We start from the raw sequence: 13,780 nt of genomic DNA, 5'->3' as shown, positions 1-13,780 counted from the left end.
TTTGCTAATTTGGCTGTGGGCTTTCATCAGTTATAAAACAGAGTGACACAGTATGTGACTATTGCATTCTCCTGCCTTGACTCACTGGCTGTGATTCCAGAGCAGTGACCCCCCTGCTGCTAGCTGGAGCAGCCCTCTGTGACTCGGTGTCGGGAATATGGGATGTGAAAGCTTGCGCAGACCTTGACAGGCTGTGTGAATGTTAGTCCAAATGCCACAATAAATCTGCCCCTGAGGGCTGGGTCTGTTATGGCAGGTTTGTAATCCCCCATGGATTACACTGGTCACAGGTACCTGAGCAAAGCCTTCTGTGCCTTTAGGAACCCAATGGAGAACAGAAAAGGCCCCTGGGGAGACAAGGGAGTGTTGGGATTGGGATGTAGCTTGGCAACGTGTTCACCTGCATTGCTGAGCTCAAGAATTTACAGATCTTGCTGTTACCTCCATCCCAAAAAATGGTGGTGTCACCTGGGCTAAGGCCTGTTCTCACCCACGTGGAGAAAATCAGAATCATAGAATCTCCTGGACTGTGGAAGAGACCCAGAAGGAACATTTGGATGTCAAGTCCAATTCCTGGCCCTGCGCATGATTCCATGTTTCCAATGCCTTCTGCCTCCTCCTGTGTGTCCTGTCCAGCTGCTTCAGAGAAGGTAATATATTCAGAAGCTCATAAGGAATTAATTCTACACCTTGTCCTTGAGTGCGGCCATGCTTTTGACTGGAAGATAATTAGAAGATGAACTTACATGAAAGGCTCCCTCCACATTTTAGGCAGATTACTTCAGAGGGGTTTGTGAGAGGGACTGAGTGTTCCTGAGTGGGACCTTGTCTTGTACAAGCATCAGGAGTTTGCTCTGGCTGACTGGTGTATTTCTGTTCCAGTTCTGTGGTTTTCTGCTAATTGCTTGTTAATAAATGAGTGTAGCCTTGCACAGTCCTTTGCAGAAGAAACTGTCACTTCTTCTGTCAGGTGGACTTGAGCTCAGTGGGCTGTCCCATGACTGCTTCTCCAGGTACTTCTGTAGCACTTGCACTTGATTCCAAGTATTTTTACTCCTCTTATTTACTGCTGTGAGAGAGGAATGCAGCTGCACAGGTGGACCTGGCAGGACTAGGGAGGTTTCCTGTCTCAGCTGTGGTTACTCTACAGAGCACTGGAGGCATCCAATTTCAGCATCTCTGTGATGAAATCAGAAAGGGGGGAAGCCAATAAACCAAAGACAACCTGTCCTCAGGAATTTCCCTCTTTGTTTTAAAATATGAACCTCTGCATTCAAGAGGAGGGTATATTTAGGCAGCAGCCATTGATTAAGGTGTCATTCATCAAGCTGGCCCACAGATCTCCTACAGACACCCCCCGGGGTCCTCTGCAAAAGAAGAAGTGTTTGTTGACGGCTGACCCCGGGTCCCCAGGCACTGAGTCCCTCCCAGCCCAGGGAGTGTGTCCTGCTCTGGGAGGGAGGCTTGGATTGATGGCTGAGGGGGCAGCATTTTTTTCAAGTCTGTCGTAAATTGAGAGGAGGTGGAGCAGTAATGAAGATAAATTAGAGGCTCTTCCCGGTTGATGAGCCTGTGCTGGCGGATGCTGCACTGGCTGGGGATGCCTTGGGCCTGCCTCAGACCTCCTGCTCACCTGCCAGCATTCCTCAGTACAGCCAGGATGGGAAAATTGTCTCCCTGAAATTCGGAGGGTCTTGGAAGGGCCTGGGGGGAGACCAGAAGTCTCCTGGGTAAACACCAGCTCCAGTGCAAGAGCAGGGAAGGTGCTGCACAACCCTCTTGTGCTGTCAGGGAATTGTTTTAATTCTGTAAGAAACAGTTTAGGCAGTGGGAAGATGGGATTCCTGTAATTCTCTCAAGATCTCCAATAAAATGTCACCTTTTGGCTTGGCTGTGGCTTTGCGGCAGCTCTGCTGAAGGTCCTTTTTCTGCATGAGCACTCTCAGGGGTTTGGCGTGGAGGAAGGTGCTTAATCCAGCCCATGGCAAGCTCTTTTAATTCTTTGAGCAGTTCCCCCATCAAAACTGATTTTAAAGTGGATTTCTCTCCCCACTTAAACTATTATTTCCTAGAGCCATTGAGTAAAATCCCTGTTCAAAGATGCTTTTGGTGCAGCAGCCGATGGGTGGCTTAGGACCAGAATAATCTTCTTTGCCTTAATCCCATCCTGTTCCTTTGACCTTCCTTCAGACTTTGCTCTTGTAGCCTGCTCAGCTCACTTGCCCACACATCTCACTCCTTCCAGAGAAAACCCCAGCTCCTCAGACACCTCTGACATGGCCTCTGGCTGCCATAAAGCAGACCCCAGCAAAATCAGGTGAAAGTCCCCGTTGACTTGGCCTCTCTTATTGTTACAAGTTTGGACCTTCCATGAAAACTTCCTCTGTGTGGAACATCCTTGCCCATCAGCACAATGCTGAGCAGTATTAGGAAAATTAACCCCATTTTTCTGGCTCAGGGAGGAGGCACAGCATGCCTAGGGCAATGTGCAGCCTGGCTCTGGTGGGGGAACTGCAGGAGCACTCTCAGCCTCAGGAATTGCAATGAGTAAGATAATTTTTCTTTTTTTCCTGGGTCAGTTTAGTTTCCAGGTTCAACTGTTATACATTGCATTTGTTTGTGTGGATTGGGATCTTTTGAGCAGACTATAAAATATTTGTTCGCTAAGTAAAGCATTTTTGTAATGTCTGCTTGCTCAAATCGGTGGAGGAAAGAGGAAATTTGTAGAGATGAGAGGTGGATCCCTGTAACTTACCTACCAGCAACTCTGCAGCTGCCTTCCCCTCCTCTCATCAGCTTCAATTTTACTTGATTATGTTTTGAGTGTTTGGGGTTTTTTTAATGGGAAAGAGTTGTAAGTTTATCTAGCATCCCCTGCTGACCCTGTGCTATAGAACCATGGAATGGTTTGAGTGGTACAGGACTGTAAAACCTTTCTTGTTCCACCCCCTGCCATGGGCAGCACTTGACCAGGTTGGTCCAAGCCCTGTCCAACCTGGCCTTGAACACTTCTGGGGATGGGGCATCCACATGTCCTGAAGTGTGATCCTGCTGAGAAAGGATTCCCTGAGGCTTTGGATGCTCGACTCTGTAGGTAGCTTTGGGACAGCAGGAGCTGCAGACAGCGGGTAAGAGAAACACTGTGGGCTGCTTCCTGCTCTGGGGATGTGCTCAGCTGAGTGAGTTGGAATTCAAAAAGTAAAGGACATAATTTTCTGGTACAGGTTTATAATTAATTTTGACTTAAAATAATAAGCAGTATACACAACATACACGTGAGTTGTACAGAGATGCTGTTGTATGGTTGACTTCGGAACCTACCAGTAAGTTCACAGGTTTCATTTGCTCTCTCAAGCCCCATGTGTCCACCAGCATCTAGAGGTGGCCTTTGTCTCTGTGCAGTTCTTCAGAGTTCAGTTCCAGGTTACAGCTCCACTTGTTCCCTGTGCTGGGGACACAGGGACAAGCCTCGTGCAGAGGTGACTCTTGCTCAGTGGGGTTGGTGATGTGTCAGGTCTGCTTGAGGGAAACACAGGTATCATGGAACTGTCTTACGGATTCACAACACCCTTCCTCTGGCCTTGCAAAAAAGAAAAAGCAAGAATGCTTTTGCAAGAGTGGATTATTCTGAACTAGTGTTTTTCACTGGTGAAGCTTTACTGTAACAGATTCTCTGGGGAGGTGCAGGATTCCTCAGCCATCACCTCCTGACAGTCAGTCCTCCGAGTCTCTGTTGGTCGCACCATCGCTTTGCCAAGAGAACCTTTGCAGGTTCACAGTTTAAGCAAGGTTCGCAGCCTCCTGCTAGGTCAGGGATTAGTTTTGCTGAGCACATCGAAGGGCCCACAGTACCTCCTGGGAACTGTAGTCCTTTCCTTAGTGCTTTGTAGAATTAATTAAATAAAAGCCATGCAGTTGAACTACAGCTCCCAGAACATTGTGGCCCTCAGGGCACAGGGGTTTAAAAAAAATCGCAAGGGGGGGCGGCAGTGGCTTCTTCCCTCAGTGCTCGTGTCTCATCAGGTCTGGTCCAACCACTCGGCCCGTTTGGGGGCTTTACACGTGTGCACATCCACAGTGTCCTCGCACTCCTTGCAGCGCACAGCGCACCGCCCCGCCGTGCCCAGGGAGCCTGCGGGGGAACAGAGCATGTCAGGCTGCTCTTCTCCCTGTGTCCCAGCACTTCCCCGCCCACCCACCCCAGGGGTTACTGGTGACACTGGGCATCTCCATCGGCAGTGGGGACCTTGGGTGCGACTGCTTTATGGACATGGGATGCCACAAGCCTGGCCAGGAATGCAGCTTTGGTGTCTCTCATGTCCCGTATGATGGACAGTTGGAATGAGATGGTCTTTCACATCCCTTTCAACCCAAAACCTTCTCAGTTTCGATGGCAATCTGCATGGCCCCCTTCCCATGCCCACTGCTAGAGCCTGTGTTTGCTGCTGCCACAGCGTAAGAGCAGTAGGGGACAGGGATGGGGATCTGTAGCCCCTCTGTGCCTTGGGGAACCCCTGGAGCAGTCTGTGCCCACCAAACCAGGTTTTGCAGCTGGCAAAGCTCAAAATGCCCTCTCTGCTTAGGTTGAGCATAGCAGGACCATGTGCTCCCCACTGAACTCCCATGGCTGCTGTGAACTAAACTGGGAATGCTCCAGGCTGAGAATCTATTGATCATCTCTGCTGTAGTCCAGCAGCCCTGATGCCTCTTCCCTGCTCTCATCTCAACCTCGGGCTGTGTTCAGAGGAGCAGCCTGTGCGTGGAACAGGCTCTTTGTTGCCTGTTCAAGGGAGCTTTGCTCTGCAGAAGATGGGCTCTGAGGATACACTCCACTTCTGTGATGACCAGAAGCCTGAGGGGTTTGGGGCCTTGGTGTAAAGCCTGGGGATTTTGGACAAATGCAGTCCTGCCTGTGCAGGTGTGGAGTGCTGTGGGGAGTCTTGGGTCTGGGTAGCCCCCTCTCCAAAGACTGGGGTTGAGCAGAGGAGCTGAGCCCCCAGGCTGGGCTAGCTGGGAGCTGCTGGCCTGTTGGGAAGGGAGGAAGAGATGCTTTTGGGTAATGACTGGAGCTCCAGGTTTTACCTGCTGACTTGTCCATCACGCAGTAATCAGGTGAGTTCTCAAAATACACCAGATCTGTTTTTGTGGGCTTCCTGAAGTTCTTGTTGGCCACGGTGAAGCCAGTGCCATCCTGATTCATTGTCACCTGGATGGCCCCATTGTATTTCTTCCTTAGGTAATCCCCTGTTTTTCGAAAATCTGACATTGCCAGCCAACAAGTCCTTAGTGTGCAGGAGCCGCTGACCCCATGGCATTTGCACTCCAGCTTCAGGAAGCGCTTCACAGCCTGTGGGAACAGAGATGGGTAAGGACCAGTGGTCACCCTGGGCATCAGATACTGCAGCAGTGTCTACTCATTGCTGGTGCAGCTGACCAGCCCCTGGCTGTGTGGGATGGAGCTCCTAATGGGAGACAGGGGCTGTGTATGGGGGTCACTAATGCCAGCATCAGCAAGGACACAGGAGGCAAAGGTGAGCGAGGTCCTGCCATTCCCTAGGGCAAGGCAGGGCAGCATCCAGCCTTATCCACAGCAGGAGCCGCCCTCCAAAGATGCCCAAGGTCCCGTTTCTCTGGCCAAGCTGTTCTGGCTGCCCAGTCCCCTCAGGAAAGTCCCAGAGCTCTGGGCTCTGCTGCAGGGCTGCACTCACCATCCTCCCGCAGCGGTTGTTGTGCAGGTTCATCAGCGCCCGGGCATCCTTCACCTTTTTCTCCTTGGCATCCACAAAGGCTTTGGCAAAGCGGATGCCATAGTTGATGTTGTCGCTGCAGCCGCCCCAGTCGAACTCCCCACGCTCGTCCTTGGAGCGGCCCCTCTTGAGCGGGTCACAGCTGCAGACCTTGAGGTCGCCCTGGCTGCACGCCCGTGTGATGGCATAGACCACTCCGGCCGAGGAGATGGCGTAGACAAAGGCGGCCTCCCTGCTGCCTGCCACGGGAGAGAGACAGGAACAGGGAGTGAGCGTGCCAGGCTGTGCCAAGCGCCTGCAGCCCATGAAGAACCGGGCCTTGGGGAGCGACACCATCCTGTGTGTGGATAAGCCAAGCCCAGCTGTCTCTGCTGACCACAGTGTCCGGCCTCGGCTGCCCTGGAGCCCTTCAGGCTGATTGCAGTGCTCAGGGTACATGCCCACGGGTGGTGAGAGCAGCCAGCACCCTCGGGCCAGGGCGGCTGCCCTCCCTCCCTGCCTCCCTCGGGCCGGGCGCGGCTCCTCCCGCGCAGCACAGTTTGCTGCTGCTATTCTGTGTCTCTGGTTCAAGTTCACAGCTGGTTTTATAATGCTGTAAAAGAAGCTGCAAATCAAAACCATGTTAGTCTTCATTTTGAGAGCCTTTGAAAGCAACTTCAAAGGCAGCAGAGCTCTCTTTGGGCCTCGCAGGATGGGGCTGTGGCGAGGAGCTTTCATCATTCCCCATCCTTTGCCAGGAGAGGATGCGAGCAGGAGAAAAGGTGCTGTGATGGGAACAGAGAGGCTGAGCAGCAGGCTGCAGCATGGCGGGGTGAAAGCTTCATTCAGGATCCCAGTCCCCTTCCTCCAGCTGGGTCAGGCATCTGGCTTGTGGCTCTGCTGCTTGCCCACCCCACGGGCAGCTGCTCCATCCCCCCGCCAGTGAGGAGTAAGCCCCCCACTCACCGGCTCCTTCTGTGGCACTCACGTGTCCTCCATACGAGCTGTGAGTGGAAAGACTCTTCCAGCCGCTTTTGATTTGGAGGCCACATGGCTGGATGCTCCCAGCACGTCATGGGATGCAGCAGCATCTGTCCGGCAGTACTGCTGCCTGTGCTGGGGCTTGTGCTGGCTCCCAGGGCCTGTTTGCTCCCAGAGCACTGCCGGGGCAGCTGGAGCCCATGATGCTGCTCCTGCTCTGGAACCGCCCCACCCCTGTCCCCATCGTGCCTTTCCTCTTTGTCCCTTGGGTACCTTTCCTGGGTGCATCCCTCCTTGTGTTCACCTGGAGGGGGAAGGTCTCTCCCATCAGGGCCGTGCCCAGTCCTTTGTGCAGGGCTGGCACCTGCCCCGCAGCCATGGTCCTCCTCCACCTCAGAGCCTGAAGCAGGGACTGGAGCTGCATCTGTGCCTTGCCTCCCTTGCCATGCGAGGGAACAGCCAGTTCCCACGTGAATTTCTGAGTCCTGGCCAACCCCGCTCTCCAAATATTTATATATCCCATTACTGTTTACATATGCGCCTGTTCTCCAGAGGTGTCTCCTCCTTCCCCCTTCTCCCCCAGTGCTCCCCCTGCTCCATCTCATCTGGTGCAGCTATTCCAAATGCACTGCTCTGCTCCCATTACTACTTGATTAATTTACAAGGAAAGGCAAAGCTCTCCTCAGGGAGTAATCCAAGCCACCGGGCATGGCAGCCCAGTGGGAGGAGAGACTCTCCCAGGAAGAGAAGTCTCAGGGTGGTGGGAAGGGGACAGGGCAGGACCTACTTCTCAGCATGACCCGGCCGAAGACGGTGTGATCGCGGTCCAGGGTGCTGCAGTTCCAGCGGTGGTGCCGGAATTGGTGCTGGCACTCCCGGATCCACTCCTTGGCTCCCTCCCCAACCGACTGCATGATGTCAGGGTACCTCTGGCAGAGCTGTCGCTGCTTGTTCACCAGCCCGGGGATGTTGTCACAGATCACCCTCGCGCCCAGTGCCCCGATGTACCTGCGGGAGAGAACGGTGCCACGTACTGCCCTGCCTGCACAGGGGAGTCACAGCATCACTGAATACCCTGAGTGGGATGGGACCCACAAGGATCATCCAGTCCAACTCCTGGTCCTGCACAGGACACCCCCAAAATCCCACCCTGTGGCTGAGAGCATTGGCTAAATGCTTCTTGAGCTCTGGCAGCCTTAGGGCCATGACCACTGCACTGGGGGGCCTGTTCAGTGCCCCACCACCTTCTGGAAGAACCTTTTCCTGATATCCAGCCTAAACCTCCCCTGACACAGCTCCAGACATTGCCTTGGTTCCTGTCCCTGGTCACCGAGAGCAGAGATCAGAGTTGCCCCTCCACTACCCCTCAGAAGAAAGTTGCAGACCCCAATGAGTCTTTTTTGTTTAATAAAGTAATCCCGAGATGCATGAGCCAGGAGCAAGCAGAGCTTTTCTCAGTGTGTGCATCACTGCAGGAAGGGGCAGGGAGTCTGTGGAGCCCATCTCCCCCAGCAGACAGCCAGCTCTGAGTGCTGTGAGTCATGGGATGTCTCCCATAAGCCTGGCCTGTGTCAGCTCCTGGGGCAGCAGCAGAGAAACTTGCTGATGTGCAAAACCTCCCTCCCAGCCTCTTCCCAACATGCCAGCCCTGTGCTGTCACCCAGCCCTGCTGAGCACAGCAGGATGGAGCCCAGCTGAGCCCAGGGTGGCTCCTGCAGCCTCTGCCCTTTCTCCTGCCTGCATTTGTCAGGAATGTCCACGGCACAGACACCTGTGGATACGCAGGTGAGGGAGGAAGAGGAGCAGGCTGCACCAGTTGGTGCTGCGCTCCTCACACACACTGTTATCCCCCAGCTGTCGATTTCTCTCTGTGCATCTCCTGGACATTTACTCTCGTGCCCTGAAGCTCCACAGCTGGCAGAACTCTGCTGTGGCTCCTATCTTGCCTGCATCCCACCTGTATCCTGCTCCCCTCCCCGCAGCCGTGGGGAGAGAGCAGAACTCGGAGCAGACAGACGGACAAGGCACAAAGAGCAGCCTGCCAGAGGCTGGCTGAGCCCATGGGCAACTTTCCACAGCCACGGGGGAGGGACCTGAGCTCTGCCCCGCGCTCTCCCCATCCCGGACAATGGCAGCAACGTGGAATTTTCCATCCCAGTCGGCTCCCGCCTGCACCACCCGCTCACCCCTCTGGCTGCCTGTGCTTGAGGATGATTTTTGCTGCAGAGCACAGAGCTGGGATTCTGGCTGGAATGGATGAGGTTTGGGTGATATTCAGATTTTTTCTAACCCCCATACTGGAAGCAAACCCTTCCTTCAATAATAATAAAAAGCAATAAGCTTGGACAATATTTCATTGTCTGTCTCTGGACATGTTCTCTCAGTTCTATCCACCCCAGAGAGAGCTCCCAGGCTCAGGAAAGCCCTGCAAGCACAGAAAGCAATGGGATCTGCTCCTTCTTTTAAAATATTTTGTTTAAATGCTGGCAGAAGCACAAGGTCATCCCGGGCTGGAGCTGAGGATAATAAACCCAGCTCCCCATGGCTTTGCAAACCCAGACTCCAAGGGGCACTGAGCTTTATTGTCACAAGCATGCTCACCAGCCTTTCATCCTGAAGCAGAGGAACAGGGGAGTGGCAGAAGCTGTTTAGAAAAGAAAAGCCAACAGGAGCTCCTTGAGCACTGCTGACTGGGGATGTTTCAGTGCCTTGCTCATGCCAGACTGAGAGCAGCCCCTTCCTTCCATGGGGGCAGGGCAGAGGAGCATCCCACCAGCTGGATGGTGGCACTGTGACATCGAGTGGGACTGCAGAATTCCTTCCTAGAGGCATGGTCAGTTCCCCAGCCCTGAATTCATTGTGCTCAGCAAGGATGGGGATGGCTGTCTTACCCCTGCCTGTGCTGGCAAGGCAGTGATGAGATGCTGGGAGGCAGCAGGTTGCACGATGGAAGTTCAGAAGTAGCCAAAACTCCTCTTTGCTGGAGAAAAGTGATGCTGGGAAAGGTAAAATGTTCTGTGATGGGCCACCTCACCAGGGACCTTGTGGGGCTGGAGCACTGGCCTCCAGTCCCAGCAGTGGGCTGAGAGTGGGCTGGGACACAGCAGCTGGCAGCAGAGCTGCCTCCCGGACTGGAGAGTGATGGATAAAGCACTAACATCATCCCCTGGGAGACCGAGATCAAGGGAAACCCTCCAGACAAGATAAACACCAGGCACTCCCTTTTTCACACTGGAAGCTAATTACTTCTCCTTAATTCTCCTGCCAAATACCCAGATCAGAGCAAACATTATCAGCAGGAGAAAGTGGAGGGAGAGCAGAGCCAGGGCACCAACTGCTGCAGTAGCAGCTCACCATGCGCATCCCACAAGGGCCAGTGGCTGCATCTCCCTTTGCCTGTGGCAGCACGTTTACCACAGCACCTACAGGACTCCATCAGAGTTTATGTACTAAAATCTAATTCACAACTAAAGGGAAAATTCTTCCCATGACCTGGAAAGGCTGCGGTTGTCTCGGCAAAGACGAAAGCTTCCACTTGGTGAGAAATGCTCCAGTAGAGTTCAGTTACTTTGAAATGGAGCAAGACGGGGAACAGCAGAAAATTCTGCCAAGCAGAGTTTTGGGAGGGAAAAAACCCAAACATTTGTTTTGGATAGATAAAGGCATCCCTTCCAATTTTATTTCTCAAAATCTGTGACATTTTAAAAATACTGCAGCGAGAAAGACAATGGATGTTCTGAGAAGTCCCCAGCTGCCTTATCAGAACTTCGTTTTCAATCAAATGAAGCTGTGCTGGAAGTGGCACACTGCTGCAGTGCTGTAGTCTGGGGTAATCTGCATTTTTGTAGCTGAAAAAACCCACAAAACCCAAGCCCTGAGTTCAGAAAAGTCTGTGAGAGATAACTTCTCCTGATGCTGGAGGCTACTCAGGCCTGGACTTCAGGCTTGGGAGGAGAGAGGCAGGAGCTGGACAGCTTGCAGTGAGGAGGAGCTGGGAGGCAGGGAAGAAGGGAGTGGATAATTAAGTGCATGTGGGGATAACAATCCCCCACCCTGTCCAACAGGATTCCATATGCTGCTGCCTCCTGAGGGTGTGTGAAGCCCTGGCATCACCCTTTGCCAAGTGCAGAGCTGTTTGCCCAGCTTGGGTACAGAGGGGCTGGCACAATCCCTCTGACCACCCCGGGCTGCACGGTGCTGCAGGGTCACCTCCTGCCCATCAGCGTGCAACTGGGAGCTTTTCTGAGTTGCATCTCCCATTTTCCCTGGAGCTGGTGCGTGGGGCCGTGCTGCGGGAACTGCGCCATCTCTCCCGCCCTCCCTTCCCTGCTGCTCACGAGGCAGCAACGCCAGCAGAGGATGGAGACCTTATCTTCCAAGGGCAGGTGCTTCTGCAGCCTGCGAGGTGAAGGCCTCCTGCCCCTCCCTGCGAGCTGCAGGGCTGCATGCAGAGGTGCATCTGCATGCAGAGCACATCCCAGATCCGCGAGTGGAACAGGAGCCTCCCGTCACGTGCTGCCTCCAAGCTGTTGTTCTTGTGGAGAGTCTGCTGACTTTGGCTCTTGTAAACAAGGAGAAACCTAAATTGCTTCTAAGATAAACATGCAAATCAGAGGCAGACGCATCTCTTTAGCTGGTGGCGTGCAGGCTGTGCTAGCCCCTCCAGGCTGGGCTCTGTGTCTGGCTCCTGCGCTTCCCACACCAACCCTCAGCTCCCGTGGCCCTTGTGGCGCCTCTGGCCTCTGCTCAGGTGACAGTCTGAACAGCTCCTCCCCAGAGGTCGGCTGGGAAGTGTCTCTTGGAAAACGAGGTTTTGAAATGAAGAAATCAATTTAATGGGAATTCATAAAATTACATGGGATCGGAAACTGTCCTGTTGCTCTTCCATAATACCAAGGTGTTCCTGCAAAGTGAGTGCTCTAATTCAGTTTCCAGTGAAATTTATACTAGACACTGCTTTTGCTAAGGCTTGATTTTTCACCATTTCATAACGCACTGGAAAACCTGTTTGAACATGACTTGATTTTAATAGGGAAATCTTTGGAATTGCCATTCTCAGACCAATCTACATTTTAGTGCTCTGAATTAAAACAGCTGCTTGAAATGTCATAAATTCCTATTGCGGGTTGCACCAATACCATTAAAGGTGCAGTTTTAAATTAGATTAATAGAAGCTAAGCTTAACTGAAACCACTGTCACAGCTTTATCCCCAGCTGCTCCCAGGGGTTCTGGACAGTCTCTGAGGTCTGCTGAGAGGTCTGAGGCTGAGAAGAGAACTTGGTTTGGCTTCTTGGTGGCATCAGAGGCTGTTGGAGTCCATCCCCTGGGAAGAGTGATTCAGTTCCCCATTTCTCTGTAACTACCCTGGCTTCTGGTGTCTTCCCTTCCCACTGGATCCTCATGAAATCTGTATTTTGGAGGGAGGCTGGAAAGCCCTAGGCAGCTATTGGAGACAGCTTGTGCAGATAGGATCAAATCCAACATCCCTCTTTGCCTGCTGAAGAGTAAATTCCATCATGCCTGGCAGCATTTCACCTCCTCGAGTTCTTTGCATACTTCCCAAGGATGCTGCACCTTCCTTCCTCTGCTCTCCCTGCCGTGGCAGACAATTTACAGCCAACTGCCAAGCACTTTGGGCTGCAAGGTGCTATAAACATCTGAGATATTATTTTAGTATTACAAACCCTGAGTATTTTATTAAGCCCCACTGGGAACAGGGCCATCCTGGCCTGCTGGAATTGTTAACGCCTTTGAGTGATTAATAGTCCTAATTTCCTCACTTACAGCCACTACTCTGCATGTTGAGTGCCTTAGTCTCACTTCAATAATTTTTAATATCATAATGCTGAGCCACTAGCAGTGCCACTCAGGGGACATTTTTTATTTTCTGCACCGTCTTTCTCTTTCTTGTGCATCCCTCTTTTAAAGTTGTCTGCCTTCAGATCCTGCTCAGAGTCCCCTCTCTGTGGCTTTCCTGCACCCCATGCAATCTTTGCGATGTAGTTTCTGTGAGGAGGACTGAAACATTGTGCTCCTGGGGAGATGGAGCAGATGGGTGCTGCAGTCTCTTGTCTCCTGGGTGGATGTGTGAGACTTTGCTGTTGGCATCTTGAATAACAGTAACCTGAAAACTTTGGTCTAAAAACTTTGGTCAGCACTAGGTTAAAGCTGTTCCTCAGGGACATTGTTGCTGGTGCATGAATACAAAATAATTTGCTCATTAAAAATATGCTTTACCCTTAAGAACCAATTTTTTTTCTCCCCAAATCTCAAAGTGTTTTGCTAAAAGGTGGGGAGGTAAGACAGCCTCAGGTGATAAAGCTGGATGCACAATTCTCTTTTCCATGGCACATCCTGTGTGTTAGGTGTGAGCTGCTCCAAGAAGAAGCTGTGATTCCATGGGCTCTGGCCCAGCACAGATCTCCTCATGGCACTGCTGAAATCACTTTTGGTAATAGCAAAAGCTAATGAGTTTGGAAGAGCAGAAGGATTTTTTTCTTTCTGCGTTTCTTTCTGAGAAAGATTTCCCATAGGTGAAAGTGACCCTAATGAAAAATGGACTGAGCAGCACAGTTAGGATTATTATAACTGCTCAGAGAGACTGAGAGAACCCATCTGTTCCATCCACCCTAACCAAGAACACCAGGACTGCTGCAAAGGCCACAGGGTTCATTCTCCATCAGTCTGCCATTACTTTAAAATTTATTTTTCACAGCATGGCTGCCTGGACAGCCGGAGCTGCGGAGTGCCTCAGGATAAAGACTTCCTGGTCACTGACCTCCTGCTTTTATTGCCATGCAGAGAGCTCTGCAACAACAAACTGACAGCACCGCAGATCTCCGTGTCCCGAGGGCTGCACGTCTTCTCCCCTTGGAGGTGGCAAGTTCAGCTCCTGCAGCTTTGTCCCTGTCCCTGCCCGTGGCAAAGGGGCTGGAATTAGATGCTTTAAGGTCCCGTCCAACCATTCTGTGATTCTGTTATTCTGTATCGTGCCTGCAGCGGTGCCAACACTGAAAGGGTGATGAGCTGCTTGGCACTGGTGGCAGAGGCTCCTGCAGGGCACAGGATGGGA

The 13,780-nt window shown here is 52.3% G+C and overlaps 1 protein-coding gene across 1 annotated transcript; it reads right to left on the bottom strand.

Moving 5' to 3' along the window:
- Positions 1–3,211: 3,211 nt before the first annotated feature.
- Positions 3,212–7,721, bottom strand: WNT2B (Wnt family member 2B). Its single transcript, XM_014310674.2, has 4 exons — positions 7,495–7,721; positions 5,709–5,986; positions 5,083–5,347; positions 3,212–4,132 (listed from the first exon to the last, which is right to left on the bottom strand). The coding sequence occupies exons 1-4, from the start codon at positions 7,619–7,621 to the stop codon at positions 4,020–4,022; spliced, it is 783 nt and encodes a 260-aa protein (XP_014166149.1). The 5' UTR covers positions 7,622–7,721; the 3' UTR covers positions 3,212–4,019.
- Positions 7,722–13,780: the final 6,059 nt, after the last annotated feature.

This window comes from Geospiza fortis, unplaced genomic scaffold, assembly GCF_000277835.1.
Source record: "Geospiza fortis unplaced genomic scaffold, GeoFor_1.0 scaffold601, whole genome shotgun sequence".
Lineage (NCBI taxonomy): Eukaryota > Metazoa > Chordata > Aves > Passeriformes > Thraupidae > Geospiza > Geospiza fortis.
The sequence above is the reverse complement of the archived record's forward strand: the minus strand, read 5'-3'. Positions and strand labels throughout refer to the sequence as shown.

Excerpts from the sequence above, each read along its gene's own strand:
- WNT2B (XM_014310674.2), bottom strand. The coding sequence starts at position 7,621 with ATGCAGTCGGTTGGGGAGGGAGCCAAGGAGTGGATCCGGGAGTGCCAG. Across the intron at positions 5,987-7,494 it reads CGGCCGGGTCATGCTGAGAA|GCAGCAGGGAGGCCGCCTTT; the intron begins GTAGGTCCTGCC and ends CTCCCGTGGCAG. Across the intron at positions 4,133-5,082 it reads CGTGATGGACAAGTCAGCAG|GCTCCCTGGGCACGGCGGGG; the intron begins GTAAAACCTGGA and ends GTTCCCCCGCAG.